The 24,388-nt window shown below is 37.4% G+C and overlaps 1 protein-coding gene across 1 annotated transcript; it reads left to right on the top strand.

Annotated features, from left to right (window-relative positions):
* Positions 1-5,627: 5,627 nt before the first annotated feature.
* LOC145982839 (uncharacterized) lies at positions 5,628-12,807 on the top strand. The gene is made up of 2 exons (XM_083116200.1): positions 5,628-7,098; positions 9,169-12,807. The coding sequence occupies exons 1-2, from the start codon at positions 5,817-5,819 to the stop codon at positions 9,567-9,569; spliced, it is 1,683 nt and encodes a 560-aa protein (XP_082972326.1). The 5' UTR covers positions 5,628-5,816; the 3' UTR covers positions 9,570-12,807.
* The last annotated feature ends 11,581 nt before the right edge of the window (positions 12,808-24,388 follow it).

Below are 24,388 nucleotides of genomic sequence, written 5' to 3'. Positions count from 1 at the left end.
ACCTTTAACATCAAAAAATGCGATAGCTTCTGTAGCTTTCTGATAATCCCACCTTCCTCCCAAACAAGTTTAACACCGTAATGGTATTTCCAAGGTTTTTTTCCATAACAAATTTCAAAACTTTCCAAAAAAGAAAATAAGATCAATAAATAGCCACTAGTTATATTTATTACTATCATCCAGAAATATGGACAATTAATTCTACATCTGAAAAGCACGCATTTGTTCATCATATTCTCTTCTTTTGACAAAATTTGCAGAATTGTTGTTCAAGGAGTTTCTATCTGAATGTTTTTCTTTCATGTACGAAGTTCTAGAAATTTGATACAAATGAATCAATACAAATTCGGAACAAGTGAATCCATAGAGGTCGTTCTGGGCCCATTTCCAATTGGATAGATTGGAAAAATTAGACGAGATCTAAAAAGAATATAACATTAAAATGTGTTTGGATACCTGATTTAATTAACGTTTTTCAGTTATACCGTTAGGTTAACCGCGATAGTGGACGTGCGTATGATAGCCAGGGAAGAGGCAAGGTTATGTGTAGTACGTTAGTGTAATTACATACAGAGAATAAAATATAACTTGGAAAATCAGAGTTTACATCCTTGTAGTTCAGTTGTAGGAGAGTTGAAGAGGGTTGAGCAAGTGACTCAACAACGGCTGCATTTGTAGCGGCCACAGCTTTTATACTTTTCGTGAATCGCAAATTGAAAGAACGACATCAATAACTACAAGCCCTCTAAGTTACATATTCGCCTACACATCGGACAGCAAGAGTTTCGTGAATTGTTCTGCAAGTCCAATTCTAATTTTGCCAGTATCGATCAGCTTTAGTGCAGAAACTGAAGCAATTAAGAGCCAAGAAAACGACGGATCATCCGTTATTTAGTGCTACATTTAATTCAATAAATCTATTTGGAATGAGTCCTTCCAATGTCTCTAGGTTTACGTCTTGTTTACAGAAGAAATTAAAAAGAATATGAAACAGAAGTATCACACCTACGTATTTTGTTAATAGGGCTTAGTTTGTTTGTTGGAAGTACAACGGTTCAGAAAAAAAAAACAGAGGAGGATATGAAGAACAGATGCGTGTTCCACAGACGTTGAACCTATTTATATGAATGGTGAAGTTAGTACCCTCCAAATCAAAACACGTTCATGAGCTGTTGTTCAGAATCACCACAAAGCTTTAGCTTTATGTTTGAGCATGATGTAAATTGTGTAACTGAGAAAAGTGAGAGGCTTCCGTGACGTCATAATTGATAATATCTCAAGGATGTCAGCTGCTTTTGAGAAACGAAAAACTAGACCTGTTAAAAATTAACTTCGTTCTGGGACATGGGGCTGTTCGCTGCTACGGTATGGGATTAATTCCTTAAGTACCTCTAGTACAAATACTGCAATTTTGAACATTGACGATACAGTTTGAATAAAATATGCCATATAATATTTTATACTAGAAGTATGTAGTTTCTACAAATTTTGTTAGAATATTCGGAGGTTAACGTTTTTCGTATTTTGTTCTGAACCATATTTATATAATCTTATCATCACTAACTTGTTTAGAAATGTGTATTCCACTCCCTTTACGAAACCGTATTTAATTGTACGATGTTTCACTCATTTTGAACAATTTTCTCAAAACGTTTTCAGAGAGACATATCATTCCAACAGACAAAGTAACAGTAATAGGTTTAGTAGGGTGGGTGGAAAATGTTAGACAAAATAACGCGAGGATATTTCATCGGCTGCTTCTTTACATTTCTTTCTTAGGTACTCTTGTACCCCCCCCCCCCTTCCCAGTTCTTCACACTGATTCTGAATGATTTACGGAGCATTTTTCATGTTTCCGAGAACTCTTATTTTTCTAACATCCTTTATCTTTATACTTAATTACGTAGTTGAGCATACTTACCATCGTCCTCTGTGGCCTTTGTAGGGAGGCTATAATAGAGGCGATGTGATCACACCAGATTCCAGATTCCCCGCAGGTACCCATTAATGAGAAACTGGATGATTGATTGATTGAGTTGGTGTTTTAAGTCCACTTTGTGCACAGTAAGGCTAATCGGGACTGGACCTACAGTTTAAAGTGGGATCCGAACCACTATGTGCCTCGACCGGGAATCGAACCCGAGACCCCTTGGAGAAACTGGATGAGTCCCAGAGCCACTCGTGCTGGGAGTTAGCTAGAAAATTCGCATCTGAAATCACCCATGCTGGGAATAAATCCCGGCTTTCCTACGTGGAAGCCAGACACCCTTCCGACTGAGCCACCGAGTCGAATTTGCAAGAAAGAACAGAAGTTAATAATAAAGCAAGCACTGCAAAAATAATAGTATTTTCGGTCATTTACAATATATTGCCATTCAGACCTCCATACAAATACGTTAAACTGTGATTTTACTTGTACAGGAGCATAAAATCAACAACGACGCCAGGGAAAAGTGACAAGAGAAGCAGCAGGCGCAAAGACGGAGGGGGGTTACGCTTGAAATTGCATTTTATATACTTCTAAATATCACTTGTATTAAGGTTAAAAATTCACTTTGGAAATATGAAAACCCCAAAGAAAATTGGGTTTTCTACTGAGGGGCTCCACCCACAGCTTTTTTCCAGGCGCCGTCACTGCATAAAGCAAATTTTACACTTTAAAGCAGTGCTTTATTTTGAGTACTAATCAGTGAAGCTGAGGAGAAGTTTCCCACTGCGTATTCTTCCGCCTGCCTGTCTGCCAGTCCGTGTCAACTAGCCGTATCTCAGAAATTACCAGAGCTCCAAATACGAAACTTGATAGGTTGATAAACCTAAGAAATACCAGCAAAAAGCATCATAGATCATCTCGATCCGAGCACCGTCTTTCCGTGAGGGACAATCGAAGTCACGTTACGTGCCGATATCTCAGAAACTGTTAATGCTACGTAATAAAATGTAATAGATCATCTCGATATAAGTTATCTGAATCGACATATCCGTCTGTCTGTGGTAGCAAATAAATCGAAAGTCAACAATCTATATATTTTTAACATTACGATATCACCGGAATTATTAGAGCTAGAAATTTGAAACTTGGTAAAAACTGAAACATCTTGGAAATACGCACCTGATGTAGTATATACGTTCTCGATTGGGCTATCCATTTGATTTTTGTAGTCAACAGTCGAAACCGATTGATAAATATATGGTAGTCAGAAAAATTATTGGAAATGAAAATAGAATTTGATGCACTGGCAGACCTACTCAATACTACTCTGAAGTGACATAAATAATATGAAGGTCCACGTATATAAGGGGGAAGGGGAGGGTCAAACAATTGAAACTCAACAATCAATATATATTTGACCGTTGAGATCCTGGAATTACTGAAACATGTAATACGTGCAATTTTGTGTTCTGAAGGCCATGTTGAACAGTCACTTCTTTCGTGAAAATGTTCTCTATTGATCCGCCCATTATCCGTTCTATTTAACAATCAAACTAACCGATATCTCTTTATTAGAGATACAAATAGAGTAGTCTGACTGTTTATAAGTTTAACCGTGGATATAACATGTTCTGATTAGTACCCATTAAGCACATCACGGTAAGATTGTGAATGCTGCTCCAACTTGATTTAAGTATTTAACAAAGTTCTCTTCGGAAAGGAAATCTGATAAAATTGGGGAATATAACCCTCCCGGTATCCCTCTCTGGTTACGCTTGTTTTCTATTTTACATAATATATAATGTTATACAATATCGCATAGAAATATTAATTACGAAGAGAAAGACGTAGTCATTTCTCAAGAAATGTTGATTTCATTAGTTTCTAAGGTGAACAAATTGTTAATATTTTTACAGGACCATCTCTGGATGACGGTGAAGAAGAAGACTCTGCCAGCAGACAGCATGCTCAAGTGACATTGGAAAGTACTGTGAAGCAAACATCTAAGAAGAGAAAATTCGAAAACATACAAATGTCACAGACAGTGAACAATTCTCCTGTAGAAGAGAGAACTGAAATATCTAGTACTGAACATGTAGTAAATGGAATTGAAAATTCTTACCAACAAAGGCAATCTTGTAAAGCAACTGCGTGTGATGAGGTGAAACGTCCGAATTATCAACCGGATTTGACAGAGATAAGCAAAGCAAAACATTTAGATAATAACCACAGAGTGGAAAATGCAATTATTTCATGTTCAAGGGAAACTGAGTGGCGTGAATGTCAAACAGACGTATATACATCCAATGCAAACAACGTACCATCTGTGAATGAAGATAAAGAAGAAGAATGGATCAACAGAAATGCTCAAGAGGCATTACAAACGTCTAAGAAGAGAAAATTGGAAGATATGCAATTGCCACATGTGGAGACAGTGAACAATTCTCCTTTACAAGATAAAACTGAAATATCTAGTACTGAACATGAAAATTCCTACCAACAAAGGCAATCTTGTAAAGCAACTGCGTGTGATGGGGTAAAACGTCCGAATTATCAACCGGATTTGACAGAGAAAAGCAAAGTAACACATTTAGCTAATAACCACAGAGTGGAAAATGCAATTATTTTATGTTCAAGGGAAACTGAGTGGTGTGAATGGCAAGAAAATATAAAGGTATCAAATTCTAACAGTATACCTATTGCAAATAATCAGTTTGAAATGGAAGACTACTCAAAGTGTTCTGATAGAAACAAAGAATATGCAAAGAAAAATATAATTGGAAACATTTCATCAAGAATAGAGAAGGATAAAACAAGGATGGTAGAAAGAATGCAACAAAATCGCAAAACAAGTAAAATTCAACAAATAAATAGATCTTTGAGACAAAAACATTTATCGTCGTCCGTGGGAAAATTTAAGAAGAGCAGTACTAATAAACACAACGGAAAAAAGGTAGAAGTGTGTACAACAATCAAGCAAAGGTCAGGCAAATCAGAGAGACTTAATTTTAATGATCAGAAATCTACATGCAGAGAGACAGCTCCATCCTTTCCAAAATTATCGGAATTTAGAAAAACAGCTATATATAAGAAAGGAAACATGGTGGTGGATGTGCTTTCTGTGGAAAATACAACAACAAACGAAGCTGGGTCATCCCTTCATGATGACTTACAATTGCAAGGAAGAGAACATGTTCAATCAACCAATCGTGTCTTGGAAAGTAACGAGGTCGAGGAAGATTCTTCAATAGACTTAACTCCTTCAGAATCTGAATATCTTCCAGACACAGATAATTCTGATACTGAAATTGAAAATTGTCTTGAATCAACTAAGAAAAATAAAGCCTTGGCGTCAGTTAATTCTGATAAGGAGAGTAAAAAGTGTAGTTATAGCGATACTTGTAATAGATCAAAGAGGATTAATGAAGAAGACACTTTGTCTTCCAGTAGTGACACGTTGGAAGTAGATATTACGAGAAAGAATGGAACTAAAAGAATATTTAATAAGAGACAACATTGTTTTTACTGTGGAGATACAATGATAAAACTTTCACGGCACCTACACAGAAAGCACATAGATGAATTAGACGTCAAGGCAGCTTTTGCATTTCCTAAGAACTCAAAGGAACGAAAGGAAGCCTTAACATTACTTAGGAACCGTGGAAATTAAACTCACAATGTTGAAGTTGTGAAAAATAAGAAAGGAAAACTCATTGTTAATAGAAGGCCATATATCCAATTAGCAACACCAGAATATTTGCCATGCGAATATTGCTTCACATTGCTTGTAAAATCTAATATCTGGAGACACAAGAAAATTTGTAAATTTGCTCCGAAAAATGGACCACCTTCCAAGTATCGCCACCAAGCACGCGCTTCGCTACTGATGCCCATTTCATCAGTAGCCACTGAAGGTCTGAAGGAGAATGTTCTTGGTAGGATGGTTCAGGACAGAGTATCTCTAGTGGTTCGAAATGATGAATTGATTCTCAAATTAGGAAGCCGACTGCACAATATCCATGGTCACCTAAAACATATGCACAGTACCATCAGTAGCAAAATGAGAGAACTCGGAAGGTTTTTGATAGAAATTAGAAAACTTGACAATACAATAATCACACTACGAGACTGTATTTCACCTGCAAAATTTAAAAGTGTGATTCAAGCTGTACGTATTCTTTGTGGTTTCCAGGGAGAATCTAATACATATAAAGCTCCCTCCTTAGCACTGAAAATTGGCAATTCCCTATCTGAGACGGCAAAGATAATGAAGGCCGACGCTATAATAACTCATGATATACAAATGAAGGAGAATGCAGATGATTTCCTTCATTTGATGACATCTGAATGGAATGTTGAAATTTCAAGGAATGCCTTGAAAACTTTGGAGGAAAAGAAATGGAATACGGATGTTTTGCTGCCACTAAGAGACGATCTGCTAAAACTACAGTCGTATCTTAAGAAGGCCAAACAGGACCTCACACAGAAGATGAAAGACAATCCCGATGAATATACATGGACTTCGCTCTGTCAGGTTGTGTTAACGTACCTCATATTATTCAATCGGAGAAGAGTTGGTGAAGTTCAAAGACTGTTAACAGAAACTTACACTAAGCACAGGGTAAATAATAAATTTAATGAAGATGTATTCAACAGCTTAACTGATCTGGAAAAGAAATTGTGTCAGTCTTTAATAAGAATAGAAATACGTGGGAAGAGAGGCCGAGGCGTTCCTTTATTTCTAACACCTGGCATTGACGAATGCATGCAAATATTAATCCATACTAGAACAGTTGGAAACATCCGTGAAAGTAATCCGTATTTCTTTGCCATTCCTTCAACCCAAGATAGTTGTGTGAGGGCACACGATTGCCTAAGAAAGTTTTCTCAGGAATGTGGAGCAAAGAACCCAGCTGCATTAAGATCTACACGTTTAAGGAAACATATTGCAACCATGTCCCAATTGCTTAATCTGAAGGACTGTGAACTGGACCAAATCGCGAGACATATGGGACACGATATTCAGATCCACAGAGAATATTACAGATTGCCAGAGTCAACTGTGCAGCTCGCCAGTGTCAGCAAATTACTCCTTACATTGGATCAGAGAGGAGGACTAGAAGAGTGCAGGGGCAAATCACTGAGCGAGCTTGATGTTCAACTCCCAGGTATGAATACCACATTTATAATATATTTCACTTATGTTATATTTGTAGCATGGACTAAGTTTCCACTCGCAATATACTCACAATTCCATATTATTTTACTATCATCGTACCTTCAACAACATAAAACTTATGCATGCCTTTAAGTTCTAGATGCTAATTTTGGTTATTTTACTACACTTTGCAGCCACTTGGGGTAATCGCGATGATAAAGGAATGAAATAGATGACGGGACAAACACACACTCATGTATTGACCAGGATTTGAATCTGGAACCCCTTACGTCATAGCGCGATATGTACACCATTTCGCCACGGGCGCGGAACATGTTAGATGATGTCACATTCATTGATTACATTGATTCAGTCAGGTTTGGCAACGATAAAAAGAACGAATGACTATAGCCACTATTCTTAAAAAGAACTATTTCTATTCTTACGTTACACGAATGTAATTCCAAGAACACATGTTTGAAAACCTGAGTGTTGATCATACGTATTCCTTTCCTTTGTTACAATCAATAGGTAACACTTTGAGAGCCTTGCCCAACTCACCGACTGCTGTTCATACTTCCACTTGCTCTCAGCAGAGGTGGGAGTCACGTGTGGTCAGTACGACGAACCCCCCAGCCTGTGCAGGCTTCCGTGATCGGATTAGGCTACTCATCCATAGTTCGCCTGTTTGACACCGGTCTCATTCTGTTAATGACTCTGTTTCACAATATTAATTGAAAGTTATTGTTATTTTCAGACTTCGAGGGGGGAGGTTATCATCTTTGTAGCATAATTTACTTAAAATGAAAATCGAGACCAACTTTTATTTATAATATATACATACAAAATATCAAGTAATTATACGTTGAATGCAGGGATATCAAATATGTAAATGATTTTCGTTTTTACAAATAATCGTTACTTTATACAATGATCAGAGTACCATTTCTCAAAATTCTTATTCTGTATCAGACATATATATACATGCACATGCACACACTCCCATAATTTTGGTTTGCAAGTCATTGGTAAAAATTTAGATTATTTTTAGGCAATATATCTAATAATTTCAAATTCATCTTTTCCTTTGAATCTTCTAAATCACGCGACAGTGTTCCATTTTCGGATGATTAGGAAACCTCGATTCATGTACTCTTCAATGAATATTTCCTTTCATATAGTGTAGAAAGATTTACAATTTTCCAAATTACCACATAAATTTATAAACCCATGGAATGGGTATATTTAGGGCTGGTTTTTTTGTATTATTTTTTCAAGAATTTCGTGAAAAATATATGAAATATCGTGTTTATAGTTAAAAATATGGCAGTAATTTCGTGAAAATTTCGTGGTAATTTTTAATGCCATGCACTTATACATAATGTTACTAAATCAATGAATTATTAATTTATACAAGGCTTAATGTTTGCAACATTTATGGGAAAATAAGCTTAAAAATAGTAAATAATAAATTTCACCTTCTGAAAATCAGCCTTACTCAGTTATATTTATATTTTAGAAAAAGTGGAATGTACAAAACAATCTGTCTCTCATTTACTTTCATTCATAAAACAACATAAAAAATAATAAACTTTCAGGTTACTGTGCCTTTCCAAATGATTTCTCATTCCTTTGCAGCCAACATCTTCAAATCGAATATATTTCTTAAAAAGAAATTTGTAAAAAATGCCATTTTTTCGTTTTTATCGTAAAAATGAAAATGTTCGCAGAAACGGTAAATTTCGCTAAAATTCGCGACAAAATTACAGCCGTGAATCAGTCACATTTGTTATAAATCGTGCATATACTACTTGCTGCGTCTCTCCGTTACATTTCGGGTTTATCGCTAATAACAAAAAAAAAAAAAAAACCCTGGGCGTATTGTTATTTTTGGAGCAGGAATACATGTGTTGAAATTTCAATGAAATTATGTTTATAATTTATAGTCATTCATTACGCTGACGTTGATTTTATATCATACACGTCCCGTCCTATGGTATCTTAAATTCAATTTTCAGTTAGAAAATTGTTACCTTTCTTACATGTACACAATTAATAAAAATCACTTTTCATTTGACAGATATGGTCAGCAATGAAAGATTTGAGGAACTACAAGGCAATATTTGCAATAGCGTTGAAGAACGTTTATCTGAAACAAGTGAGGAACATACAGATATGCATACATTTGCTGAAAGTCATCCTGAAATAGAAAACATTTTTAAAAAGAAGAGAAAGCCATCTAAAAAGAAGTGGTGGTCAAGAGAGGAAGTAGAAGTAGTGTCGAACTTTTTCAAGAGGCATTTAGTTAGGGAAATAATTCCCAAGAAGGATGAGTGTGAGAGGTGTATTCAAGAAAGTAATGGGATCCTAAAAGATAGAGAATGGAAGGGTGTCAAGTATTTTATTTATTCCAGAATAACTCAGAACAAGAAATTTAAACTCAAACAATTCTCAAGTAAATCTGAATTTGAAAGAAACTAGAAAGTATTTTCATGTTTTATTAAAAGAATCAGTTAACAATGAATCTCTCATGTGATTGATGCATTTTATACACAAGTTTAAGGAATAAATTGAGAGTAAATATAATGTTTATATTGTCCGACGCATAGTCAGAAAGAGAATAACATAATGCTCAATTGCACAGTTTTCTAAAATTATAGAAAGAAAAATTATTTTAAAATAGCAAATAATTAATGGTTGTTTTTGTAGAGTGTGAACAACTACTTCTGATCTTTGTTAGAATTGTGATAAGAAAAAAAATATTTGCAGTCACCAAATTTTTATTTCGTTAATTTTAATATTTATTGTCACAAATATCACGTGCTTGAATGCAAACGTTCATACATGGTTGCAGTTGCAATTGTAGAAAATTGCTAAATATTGACAAGCAACACCAACTGCAGTGAATGGAGGAGTTAAGAACTCTTGCAGAAGAAATAAAAACTATTAGAGTTTCTCTCTCACATGAAGCTAGTGTTCTTTTTGCATTAAATTGAGAACTTTCTATACGCACAAGCGATATTTCTATAGGAGTGTAATATTAAATTATTAAAACAAATGTTTAAATTCTTTTTTATGTCCATAGTTCATTAATCTTCAATCCAACATGAAACTGTAAATTAATATCATATGGCAGAGAATTTTGTGTAAACACATAGAAGAATATCTTGTGTTGCTATGATAAATAAGTGTGCATTTTGGTACAATAAGATTCACCATTCTGCGCCATAAAAAGTAAAAAATACTCCTCATTGTAGCTTTTGTTAGGAATAATTTATTCCTAATTTGTTTGCAATTAGTTATTTCTATAATGTGTGTAAAAAAACTTGCTTTGAGTAAAGCGTTTCTAAAGCAAATATTCATAGCTACATGTATTCATATAACTTAGTATTTTTTAAATGTTAATTCATCAGATATTTCTAAATATAATAAAAGCCTGCCTATTAATAATGTTTTCCCTTTCAAATTTGAGATGTAAGGTACGTAATGTTAAGTAATTCACTAGAAGTGAAGAGGGAATTACAATATTACTATATCCTATTAGTCAACCAATGCAATAGAGCGCTCTATAGTCCGATATTAATAGTTAAACGCAGCATGGGGTTCTACGCGAATGTCACAGTCACAGATTTTCTTTAATTTTAACTTATGTTTTGGGACAATAAGTATTTACCTTCAAAATGTGAGTCTTGATGTTGTGAAATAAGAATAATCACGAACTGCTACAACATCTAAAAACCTCGTGGTAATAATTAGTTTTCAATTGCTTAGTTTATGTAAGTGTGTTTACAAAATGTCTTACTCCAAATACAGAATTTATTGGGGCAAATATTCATTCATCCGTTCACATAATTTTGTAACTTTTTATATTGTGTTCGCAAGGTGATTTTTTAAAAATATAAACGTGTATGTTACTTACAAGTGTCATAGTCTACCTACATCTGATCTTGTCATACAATGTTTACATAATATCTCTACTTTGAATGATGATAGAAGTTACTAGAAATTGATACGTGTGTATCGGAAGTGTCGATTTTAGAAAATATACAGGGTGGCTCAAAAAGTCATTTAACACTCCCGGTACAAGGCCACTGTAGCGCGCAACTTGGAAATGGTGATGACCAATCGTTATCAGGCCAAGGGGGAACCACATTGACGCTACCCACGTGGTCGGCGGCCATTTTGATGTCTTCCATCTTGAATTCAACTTCAGAATTTTAAATGGGAAGGGGGTGATATGATATATCAAAGCAGGCTAGAATTTCACGAGAAATGCAATGGTGAAGGTTTTTTCGATGTATCTTTAACCAGTAAAAAGTTATGACTGAATTCTTGTACCAATTTACTCCTTTTCGAGGTGTTAGAAAAATGCCTTAAAATTTGTTTATAATGCATCAAGATCAAAGTGATGTCTAGGGAGAAAAGTTCACATGCCATTGCACAAGATTTTAATCGGATACATCCACATAGAGCTGCGTATTATGAATGGTTGTCGCGAACAATTTACAGTGTGACGCTTCCATTAAATGAAAAGTCCTTCACAGTGACAAGGCTAATGTTTATGATCATAAGGAAGTTCATAAACTGAATATTCGACCCTTGTCATCTGATAACTAACGTTGGACAGAAACTGCTTCACAACGTTCCCATAGTGTTCTGGTGTTCCTCGCTATTGAAAAAAAACCCTGTAAAAAGTACCTTCTTCCATAAGCAAGGATGAAAAAACCTGTTTATTTAACAATTCCAAGTAGCCCTAAGCACTTAAGGTTCCGTTGATAGAAAATTGACTAACCAGTCGTGTTCCACACAGCACGGCACACCATTAACTTACCAGCACTAACCATTCAGCTTTGATCTGTCGAAAATGGGTTATCAGATAAAAAAGCATCGAATATTCTGTTTATGAACTTCCTTATGAACATAAACATTAGCCTTGTCACTGTGAAGGACTTTTCATTTAATGGAAGCGTCACACTGTAATTCTTCGCGACAACCATTCATAATGCACAGCTCATCATGGATGTATCCGATTAAAATCTTGTGCAGTGGCATGCGAACTTCTCTCCCTAGACGTCTCTTTGATCTCGATGCATTACCGATGAGCTAAACAAATTTTAAGGCATTTCTCTAACACCTCGAAAAGGAGTAAATTGGTACCAAAATTCAGTCATAACTTTTTACTTGTTAAAGATCCATAAAAAAAAAACCTCCACCATTGCATTTCTCGTGAAATTCTAGCCTGATTTGATATATCATATCACCCCCTTCCCATTTAAAATTCTGAAGTTGAATTCAAGATGTCGAACATCAAGATGGCCGCCGACCATGCGGGTGGTGTCAATGTGGTACCCTCTTGGCTTGATAACGATTGGTCATCACCATTTTCATGTTGCGCGCTGCAGTGGCTTTGTACCGAGGGTGTTAAGTGACTTTTTGAGACACCCTGTATATGATTCGTAGTGATATTGAAAAGATGTAATATTACATAAAGAAACTAGCAATATTGTATAATTTGTTGAAAGGTACAATTTCAAAATGAAAGGTAGACATTATTCTGTATTTGCTCTATGTATATGCCATATATGTAACATTCAATCACTTAAATAAGTGTTTATTGTGCATTCTGATATTAATAGTTTAACAATGTTCTACATAATATGTAAATTAACTTCAGAGCTAGCATTAAAAAAATCCTATGGAATATACACGGAATTAAATTCCTTAAGGAAATTATGGGTTTTATTGCACAATGGATATCACTATACCTTGCTTTAACAATTTGTGAAACCTTTGAAGTAGAGTAGTGCTGGAAGAGGGTTTCTCTCGAGCGCCAAATAGTTCGTACGGACGACGCTGGATAGCGTACGGAATTGAGATCAGCTTCGCTCGAGCTAATAACTCTAAAAACGAGTGATATAACCATATATTTGTAGTAGTGGACCCTTAAATATGCATCGTAAGGTGAGAGACGCATTGAAATTGAAACGTAAGTAAACATTGTAATTATCTCCTTGATAAAATGTATATGGTATTTGAAAATGAAACATATGGTTATGGGCTGAAACTGAAAGCACAGTTATTTTACATACATGTGTCTACGTTTATTGTCAGATTAAAATGTTATTCCATTGTAAACACTCGAGCGTGGGAGCCTCGAACAAGTACGAGCGAGAGAAAGTAGTTCCCACAGTACTCTACACTCGACCCTGCAGTATGGCTGTGGGATTTGTTGAACTTAAAGATGTCCAAAATACCAACCAACATGACGTATTATTGCATTTTAGTTTGGACATAGAAACTATGTAAGATAGAAAAATCGCAATGCCTACCTAATAGAAGTATGTAGCAGCATACAGCGTAAAGGATGTCGATATCCATTTGTGTATTAGTATCAAACAATCCATGGGCAACCATTGAAATCTCATTAATTTTTGATATCTTTGATAATTTTTTATCTCACATTTGAAGACACAGATTGAGCGAGACATAAAATATGTTATAATACCATATCATGTAATACAACTTTCAGTACACAAAATGTTATATTTGAATGTCCAACAGTTTCCGATCAAATAGAAGGAATTTATTGTTTGGATAATTGACTAACGGAAGGAACCAAAAGAGAACATTTTGACGAGAGAAATTTATGTTCAACGCGTCCTCTCGCACACCAAATTACACGTTTTGGGACTTTATTGAATTCCAATACACAAAAGATTAAACATCTTTCGTTTTGTCGATTCTAATAGAGAAGAGGACACATAGAATGAAGTCCCTACAGACCTACTTCTCGATAACACCAATGCTACCTTCTATTCACAAAATTAATCAGGTGAAATTCATGATATTGATATGTTGTTTTTTAAGTCCACTTTATGCACAGTAAGGCTAATCGGGACTGGACGTACAGTTTAAAGTGGGATCCGAACCACTTGTGCCTCCACCGGGTATCGAACCCGGGACCCCTTGATTACAAGGCGACGACGATACCACTGCACCATGGGGAGGCCCTGTGAAATTCATGAGAATGTTAGAAAGTTGCCGCATTGATTGATTGATTGATTTGCTTTATTTTACTTCGCTTTTTGTGCCACTGTTAGCTCATTTGCAAAGATGGGAATGAGTGATGATATGATGAAATGGATGAATGGACACTCACAAACATTCATGTCCAGGCCCGGAATTCGAAACCCGCGACCCATGGCGTCGTAGCGCGATGTGCTAACCACTCCGCCACTGGGGTCGGCTAATTGAATAAAAGTAATGGCATCTGTATGATAGTATAATAGCTGCGGTTGCTAAGCTAGCGTCTCATTACTATGCGAGAGACTCGGTCCGATCTCCGGCGGGGAAACCGGGATTTTATCCACCTGTTCAAGCGGCTCCGGCACACACCCAGCGTCGTATAAAGTGGGTATCTGTAGGAAACTCTGTGGAGTAAAGGCGGATAGGGGTGTGGTGCTGATCACATCAGCCCCACCTTCGGCCATGATCAAGAAAGTGTGGGGTCCTAACTCCACACCCTGTATACGCCTTCATGGCGTTGTGCAAAGCACAGGGGAACACTTTATATTTTGTGTTAGTAATAAAACGAAGGTTGGGGGGATGTTTTAAGACAGGGGGTAAAGAGTGGAATTTTATACAGGGGGGAAAAAGAGTGGAATTTTATGAAGGTTTTTAAATGAGTTTCGGAGTGTGCGAATTAACGGGGGTGGTGAGGATGCCGGGGATTTCTCCGCCGCAATAAATTTTATACCCTGCAAAAGAAAGTTGTTATTATCCATGCCAGGGTGTTTTTTATCCTTCTAAATGAAAATGGAATTGAAAGAATATATGTAGTATTCCTTGTCCAATATATAACGTTATATAGCCCCAATCCCACTGACTCACTGACATAAATGTTCTCCATGAAGGAAGCCCCGGAGGCAAAAAATGCCCGATTACGACCACCCATGAAATCGTCCCAAAAGGCCGAGAAAATTAAGAAATCGCTCAATCGGCCCTTCCTTAAGGGTGAAAATGCCCTTTTTTCACGTCCTTAGCAACCGTTGCCACGGGCATTTTTTGCAGCACACATTGTTTCCTTCAATTCTTAATTGTCGAGATACATTATATTTCTCACAGATCTACAACACACAGATGAATCAACTCCTGGCTTTGAAAAAGTGGCTCAAACAAGGTTGGCGTCTACACAAGAAGAAGTTTCAGCCCAGACACAATTACGTATGCATTGTTATACTCAATGCGAGAATATCTACATCGCGCTTGTTTTAACTAAATGTTTAGGAGTATAATAACACAATACTTTATAGTTTGCCGTGCCTGATGTTGTCCAAGGAAACGGTCGTTGTTAGAGAACTTAAAAGAAAGTTTATTTTTACTCCAAAAACTACTGTAAGGGAATTATGCTAGACTTTTCAAATTTCAAAATACGAGCGTCAGAATTTATTACAGATGCAAGGTAGGAATTTGAGGGGAATGAAGGAAAACAATTATTATCCAATTACCTTTAAAAATGTGAAAATGACAAAAGACGTAAATATTGCATTTTCAATTTAGTGTCGCTAATGAATTCGTTTATGCAAAACATCCAACTAATTATCTTGAAACGGCTATTACTTACTCATTTTATTATTAAGAAATTAAACAATACAATTTTGAATATTTGTACCTTATTAGAGCCCATACACACATAAAGTTACTTTCTAAACTTTTCAAATTAGCGAACATATACACTTGTTCCCTTCATCCAATACAACATGCAGACATTTTGCCCCATCTACTAGCATAATAAGATTACGCCCACAACGTGGCCGAAGGTCACGCATGTGAGCGTACAAGACGTGGCCAAAGGCCACGTCGAAAGTACTCTAGTCTTAGCTATATAACAGACACGATTGAAAAATCATTTGTCCATTAATGGTCCAGTCATAAGATTTTTCTGGCCAAAAGTATGTAGCTTTGTGGATTAAGGAAGGACACCATTCTGAAACTGACAACCTCACCGTGCCGAGACAACAGAAGGCTGTTTTCCACTCAAGTTTTTATGGCATAGTCCTGATATTTTACACGTATTAAAGTGTTCACAAGAAACTTGTAGGTAGGTAAGACTGGCATTAAGTATGAACTTGGCATTATAAATTTGGTCACGTTTTCGGTGTTACTAATTCGATAGCTTTCTTCGTGTATGAGTTTGGGTTTACTTAGAATCAGGAGCGCTGCCAGGATCCACTGCAGCACCCTTGTTCAAAACCCATGATGAAAACCCATGATGAACCATTGCCTCCCCGATGGCGCAGTGGTAGCGTCCTCTCCTTGTAATCGATACCCGGTGGAGGCACAAGTGGTTCGGATCCCACTTTAAACTGTAGGTCCAGTCCCAATTAGCCTTACTGTGCATAAAGTGGACTTAAAACAACAAATCAACCAACCAACCATGATGAACCGAACTCTTATTGTTACGAATACGAACCCATATATTACATTATTACTTGTTAAACCATGTCATATTCAGCGTAGAACACTTTCGAAGTGAGACATACAACAGGTAAGCAAGCCATTAATCCTAATGTGACATTAAAGCCACATTTACTTTAGTGTTGGCAGCGGTCTCTACAAAGATCAGCAACTGTTGTGCTTCTTTCGTCATTATTGTTTTAAGAATTGTTTCCACTTATGTCAATTCAGCTTCTGGCCCTTGTGTGTTTTTCATAATTAATTAACTACTACAGCTTATCATTATTTTGAAATTCGAACAAAGTGAGGTAGTTATATTTTTTGTTTCGCTTACTTACCATGCGAGAGACCCGGGTTCGATCCCCGGGGAGGGAGAAACGTGATTTTTTTCCACCTGTTCAAACCGCTAATGCGCCCACCCAGCGTCGTACAAAGTGGGTACCTGGAGGAAACTCTGGAGGGTAAAGGCGGCCAGGGGTGTGATGCTGATCAGTATCACATCACCCCCACCTTCGACCGTGACCAAGAAAGTGTGGGACTCTAACCCCACACCCCCTATACGCCTTCGTGGCGTGGTGCATAGCACAGGGGTGCACTTTACATTTTTTGTTCCTTTTTTTATATCTTGAAGAATGTCGTGAGAAATGAATATTGTGCAATTTCATACCCTAAAACAATTTTCCCTCCCGTATAGAAAATGTCAAAATTCAAGGTATCACAGTTCATTTTTCGTGAAAGTGAAGCATGGTAAGTTCGGAGTACTATATCTTTTGGAAAGCAACAACAACCTGAACTTCTATTTTGATATAGTACATACATTCAAGCGTTTTGATGGGGCATTGTTGCTTTCCATTGTTATGTGGCAACAAAGAGAGTCCAAAATACAGTTTTTGACTGATTTCGGCCCTTAATATCTTGGTTAAGCAACACTACCCAAAATTTTGTTTACTAGACATAGAAGCTTACTATTAGAACAAGATTCCTGAAATAGTAAATTACTTCGATATTGACGCTGTTAGCAGATATAACCCTTTAAATACAAAAGATTTGCAAAATCGGAAACTTTAGAATTAGAGTTATCTCAAAACAGCAAAAGGGAAGGAGAAAACTCGGTATAACATCTTGTAGCTGAATGTATGTACTAACACATGAGAATGAAAAGTCAATATGGTCTTCTCCCATTTTTGAGAAAATGTTTTTCAAAATGTTAAGAAATAAATGTCAATGTAAATTATCACACTTCCTCCCATATCGGAAAGAGGAACTGCCCTTTCTCCTCTCCCTCTTTGTTCCAAATGGAACAGTTCGTGTCTGGGACAGTTTTTCTTTCTTTGATGGGTAGCGTAGTATTAATGCCACCTCTTTCTAATCAACGGGTCCCGGATTTGATGCAAGGTGGAGGTACAAGTTGTTCGGATTCCACTTTAAAGTGCAAGTCACCAGTCTCGATAAGCCTTTATGTGCATAAAGAGGGTTTAAAAACTAAACTCTACCTAACTCTACATACAGTGGCGTACCAAGAACTCTGAAATGGGGGAGGGGGACATGTGCATTTTTTAATAGTCAGCCATCATTTTGCCACCTTTTCCTGCCTTTGACATTCTTTTTACTGGGCAAAAGGGGGCTATGATATCCTCCACCAACCATTTTTGGCACGCCACTGTATATATATTTTTTGGAATTTATGCGATAAGAGTATGTTTGTAAAAGATTCTGTATTATTGTACCAAACAAAAGAGAACTTTCTTGTAAAAGTCTGTACTTGTAACACTATACTGTGTGCGAGATTCCCAAAATAAACCAATTTCAATTCACGGAAGGCCTTGAAGCGGACCTTCGTGGCGGAGTGGTTACCACAATACGTTACGACACCAGGGGTCCCGGGCAAGAATTACGCTCTGGTCCTTGTGATGATTTATCATTGTGAGTGTATCTTCATCAATTTCATAAAATCATCACTCATACTCATTCTCGCGATTAGCCAAAAGTGGAAAAACGTTGTAAAATAGCCTATTATCAAGCAATCAATCTCAAATAGGCCTAGGAAAAACAGGGTTAGGATATTTCTATCATCTTATTGTTACTGCAAATAATGGTCATGGCCATTTTTGCAAAGAAATGTTAAACATCTGACACATATTTATATTTTCGAGTGCTTTACCTTGCAAGTATGATGGCGTACTCCAGATGTGCTTGGCTTTCTTTGGATTCTGGTGTGGACAAGCCATCAAAAAGTGATCCGTTCTCCCGTCTGACAGAATTCGATCTTGCAATCGTGTTATTTTTATTCACCATTCAACTATTGACTCACTGTGACTCTTAAATACCAGAGAACGCAGATTAACCCGGGATCCCTCGATTACAACGGGATGCACGCACTTTACACTTTAGAAATGCCAGAAAGTTAGTTAATATCTTCTAATTACTTTCACTTTCAAAACTTAAAGTTCAACTCATCTCGACTTCTGTGGTATAAAAGGCAGAGGCATTTGTGTCAAGAAGTGTAACTCAAATGGTAATGTGGGTCCGAGGGACGCCAAGACAATTTAGACTCACTGTAGCTCATTAAATTTCACTCGGGTCTGTCAGAACCCATGTTAACTTTTAAAGTCTAAGAAAACGGACTCATTTTTTGAAATAATCCGTTGTAATTACACGAGTTAAGCTTAACGCCTAATGAGAAGCTTGTAAACGGCAGCAGAACGCAACAGACGCGTTTCCGGCGTGTCAGTGGGCGTGAGTCTTTAAGATAACCTGCAGACTTCTGGTACGGAAATTCCCGCTTCGGTTCCGCGTGTTTCCCTGTAGTGGGCGTTCCACCATTTGATTTCAATAGAAGCAGACAACAGAAGATCTGTTTCCGCGTCTCAGTGGACGTTAACTATATGTTTCTCCGTGACTTTCCACCGTCACTTGAGACAAACGCTTCTCATTTTCTTATCACTTTCTCCATCACTCTCTTAGTTTGCCGCCACGGTTAACCACCTGGTACACATTATCAATTTAAGTTGAATGCATTGAGCAAGGAAGAAGCAAACTGCTACATGTGAAACTTGTTTGAATTGTGTTACATCATAATTTAGCATCGACATTCACTTGTTCGAGAAGTTGTTTAATGTAAAATTGTAAGTTGAGACATCTTGGAAATAGGGTCATTAAGTTGGCTATTAAATAGTTGTTGTTATGAATCCTCATGATAATATTTAATTCGGCTTCCTCGATGGCGCAGTGGTAGGGTCGTTGTCTTGTAATCAAGGGGTCCCTGGTTCGATACCCGGTGGAGGCACACACAGTGGTGCGGGTCACACTTTTCAGCTGTAGGTTCAATTCCGATTAGCCTTATTGTGCATAAAGTGGACTTAAAACACCAAATCAACCATAATAATTAATTCATGAAGTATTTACACGTGTGCATAATTGAACCTCTACGTACACACAACAAGTGATTCTGGTTGCCATCAACTTCATTGCTAGTTGATACTTCACACCTACACATCAGCTAAGTTAGAGTAAGGATATCCTTTTCCCTGACGTAATCAGTCCCAAACACTCCTATCAAAAAGAGAGCGCTTACATCATAGGTGACAGGTCAGCAGTTCACGTTTCGCTGCACACACTCACGCGACCCTGAATCTGTCGACCTTGACTTTATTTGTCGACATTAACTGATCAGCAACGAAAGATCGCGAATGCAGCTCACCTGTCGCCACTTTCATTCCAATGGGTTTCTTTCTGAGTTCGATCCACGTACAATTTTTTCAGGTGTTTTGAATTCAGATATTTAATACCAGTAATGCATCCAACGAGTTCCTTTTTTCCAATCACAATTACATTGTCAATAATGAAATATGTAATCATCCCCGCAGCTAGATATTCTGGCACCTTACCCACGGTTACCCTCCCCCGAGCGCCGGCATTTTGCGTGCGTTCTTCGATATTTTCTTCTTATGAGATGGTTTGTGATATTAACATAAAAGGCCGTCCCCAAGATTTTTTCCTCAGGGGGAGCAGCAGTGCTCAAAGTGAGGAAACATACAGTAATGCTATCCTCAGTTAAGATAATTCTCACAAAGCACCCACTACAGGGATAATTTACATAGGCATTCCTCCACCTTCAGCATTTCTCAGAATTGCTCCATACAACTACAAGCATCCCCAAACTGGGCAAAGCATTTTTATTTCGAGCACTAAGGGGCAGGGTAAGATTTCATATCTTGCCCGTCAGTCATACAAAATCACCTTTACATTTATTATTATTATTATTATTATTATTATTATTATTGTCGTTGTTTTACAAATCATAAAATTTAAATTGAATTGAAAATACGGTGGTGTTGTTGCTAAGTTCAGACTTGAGTCCAATATTTAGATAGAAACTGGTTTCGACTTGCTTCCTTTCCATACACATCTATCAATTTTTTTATGAACAGTTCAGCGTCTATTTGTATTTCTTCACGATGCTCATGTCGGAGACTAGGGCCTACCCTATGGCTTAGTGGTAATGGCATGTCCTTGTAATGAAGGTGATTCGGGTTCGGTAGTCAGCGTAGGCACACAATGCTTCGGATCCCACTAAAAACTGTCGGTCAAGTTCCGATTAGCCTATCTGTTCATAAAGTGGGCTTAAAACAAAAACTCAAATATTAGAGACCACCAACTCTGGGTCTTGAAGACACACCTTGTCCATGTTTTCACGCAACAATTTCACTATTGAAATTATATTAAGTGTTCCCAGACATCTCAGGTAGTGCTCCCCTGCTCCCCTGCGATCCTCCCTCCCTTCCCCAATTGGTACGGGACGGGATCGAGACGGTAAGGAAAACTATTCCACATTCAGGACAGAAAATTTCACGTATTTCCAAACCAAATCAGGAAATTTTAGGGATGGGCAATGTTCAGAATTTCCAGACACTCCTGAAATTATTGAGTTCGACGAACATTTTGTCCCCAAATATATTCTTTTTGGGATTGTGATGCCATTTCTAGATTTCCCTTACTTGCAGTAAAGAACACTCTGATATATCCCGAATTCTTACATCGCGATCATTTCAAATTCCTAACCTATCGGAAATCCCGAAAGAAGGGAAATCATTTCCCGAAGTTTGGACCGGGACAGGATTTCTGGATCCCGCAAACTGTAGCCTGCTTTCCGTTGGGTTACCAGACGTTTCTCTTGATAAGTTAAAAAATCATTTTGCGGCTGGTAGTATGTCAGAGGTCCCATTTTCGAACCCTCGTCATTGTGTTTGTTCAATCACCATGTTCCTGAGTTCGTCAGTCATCCCCGTCATTATAATTAAACCGTAACGTCGAATGACGTGGAATTTAATAAACAAACAGCGTATCCGACGCAGAGGCCGGCCGATTAATGTCTGTGCATAAATTGGACTTGAAACTAGGAATCGACGTTATCGTAAATTTGATATCCCGATATATTGTCAATAAAATATAGTCACAGAGGATACGATACGATATTTGTCGGTATCGTCTACCTCTCGAACTATATATATCGCAAAAATATCGTGACGTAATATCGTGTAGTTGATATCGTCTGGACAATAGTATTTTCAAAATTGCGGTATTATCGTCTGGGCGATATGTCGCCAAACACTACTTGAAACAATTAAAATGTCGGTTCTGCTAACCGAAGGCTCGATGTTCTGATCACGTTGTTGTTTTTTTTTGTCAGAATATGTGTTACTTGCACCACTAGCACGCGCGGTTTCAACACAGAAAGCAATGTCATAAAAGCGGCCTCTTTTGAATGTTCGTAGTGCCGAATGGACGAACCGAAGACAAAAATGGCATTTGCATTAAAAAAAAATCATTGTAACCTGCTTTCGACTCGATTACCCACGAGATCTTTCACTGTGGCTGAACTTCCTTCTTCATCTGTGATATGTGGCGCCGTTCTTTCCCTTCAACATGTTTACACGTAATCGGATATCATGAGTAAGCAGTTGCAGTGGAAGGAATGTTTCAAAGCGTAAACAACGATATTGGTTAAAATCATGATTGTTTCACCTCCATAATTAATTCACAGTTGCCTTATCCTTAGATATAACACTGACATAGCGGATTTTTGTAGCCAGAATATATGTGGAAAAGGCTACACACAGAAAAATAAATGTATCATAGTAATTCATGCACCAGAACGCATCAGGTCTTTGCGAAGAATAAGATTCATATTTGATGCAATTGGTTAAAATATATTTTTTAATCGTAAAAGAGACACACCACAAATGCATCACATGACGCAAGTGGAGCAAAACTGTGCATCGCGTCAGAGAAGGGCAGGCCCGTAGCTAGAGGGGTAGGTGAGGCAACTGCCCTACCTGAGAACTGGCTTTGCCCCCCCCCCCCTGTGAAAAATATCGAATACATTCCTACTATATATTCTCACTGATCTTTACAATTTTATCCTAAATTGCTCTAGCAATGTAACAAAGACACTTATTGATTTGTTGATTTATAAAGATGTGCGTGATTCCGCAATACCATACCAGTGTTGGGGGAAAAATCCCTTGAGATCCAGATTTCGGGATGGCTTCCCGATTTTCGGTACCTCAGTTGGTACATATTTTAATGGTCTTGCTCTGATTGGATTCAATTGTCAGAAGTATTCTAATAGTAAGTACAATGTTCCGCAAATTATCAATGATTTCAAATTTCCTTCAATTTTCTTATAGCAGTACCGTCGAACAGCCATGATAATTCTATGATTAGAATGGCCCCATGGCGCCTCTCCTGGATACCGGTCTGTTAAGGAAGATTTGTTTTTTTCATAATGTAAAGGCATACAAAATGTCCATGAAACTTAATATAAAACCATTGGTTAATCACGGGGATCCTATTTCTTTGTCCTACGTCACACAAATGTATTTCAATAACAAAATAATACTTTTCTAATAATGTACACAATATCTTGCAAAAAGACAACCATACCCAGCAGGCCTACATTGCCAGTACTGATGAAAGAGTCTCCCTTTGTAGGGAAAAGGATCTGAATTAGACTAAGAAACCCATATTTCAGCGAGGACAAAAAAAGAATGCATTACATATTTTCATAGTATTCATCCAAGTATAAGTAACGTAACCATTGTTATTTAAATTGTGTTATTGGATTTCTAATTAGATTTGGGGTGTAAAGGTTGACCTTTTGAGAAGGCACCCATATGTCAGCCTCACTTCCACGTAGTACAGTCGTGGAAATAAATACTTCCGCCACATGCCTATTGGTAATAAGGCTGTATGGGGAAGTATTTTCTACATGACTGTACACCCGGGTAACTGTAATGTTGCAGGCCAACGAGGGTCTGGCGTCTGGACCTACGGCCAGTATAATCATCAGTGCGGGTGTGTTTTTCTATGTTTTGCCCATATATGCGCTGAGTTACAGCCCCAACGTTTAACTAAGAAAGATGATCTTTTAATTTGAATTTAAATTTTTTGGCTGCGTCAGCACTTAGGCTATTTTGCACCCCTCATACTGTAACAAATATGAAACCGTGTTTGAAGACTAAAATATCCTTACCTGGACACTCAGCATATACAAGGACGAATCACAGGAAACACACACACACACTCCTAAGAGGATTATATTGGCCGTAGGTCCAGACGCCAGAGCCTCGTTAGTCTGCAAAATGCAGTCCAGGGTGCACAACGTGGAAGTGAGGTTGACAATTGGGTGTACTACGTGGAAGGTTCACCCCTTACGCCCAAAGAAGATTTTAGTTCTCAGAGACTACGGTAAGGGGCTAGACCCCGTATAATGTAACGGGACTAAATAGCCTAAGTGCTGACGCAATAACAATTTTAATTGCAATCAATCAGGTTGTTATTAG

The sequence above is a fragment of the Lepisma saccharinum genome, unplaced genomic scaffold (assembly GCF_977018435.1).
Source record: "Lepisma saccharinum unplaced genomic scaffold, izLepSacc3.1 HAP1_SCAFFOLD_449, whole genome shotgun sequence".
In the NCBI taxonomy this organism is placed as follows: Eukaryota; Metazoa; Arthropoda; class Insecta; order Zygentoma; family Lepismatidae; genus Lepisma; species Lepisma saccharinum.
Note: the sequence above shows the minus strand (reverse complement) of the source record. Positions and strands in the feature narration are given on the sequence as shown.

What these genes read in the sequence shown, in the direction of transcription:
- LOC145982839 (XM_083116200.1), top strand. Translation starts at nt 5,817, where the DNA reads ATGCCCATTTCATCAGTAGCCACTGAAGGTCTGAAGGAGAATGTTCTT. An exon ending in GCTTGATGTTCAACTCCCAG is followed by an intron (nt 7,099 to 9,168) that starts GTATGAATACCA and finishes TTCATTTGACAG; the next exon opens with ATATGGTCAGCAATGAAAGA.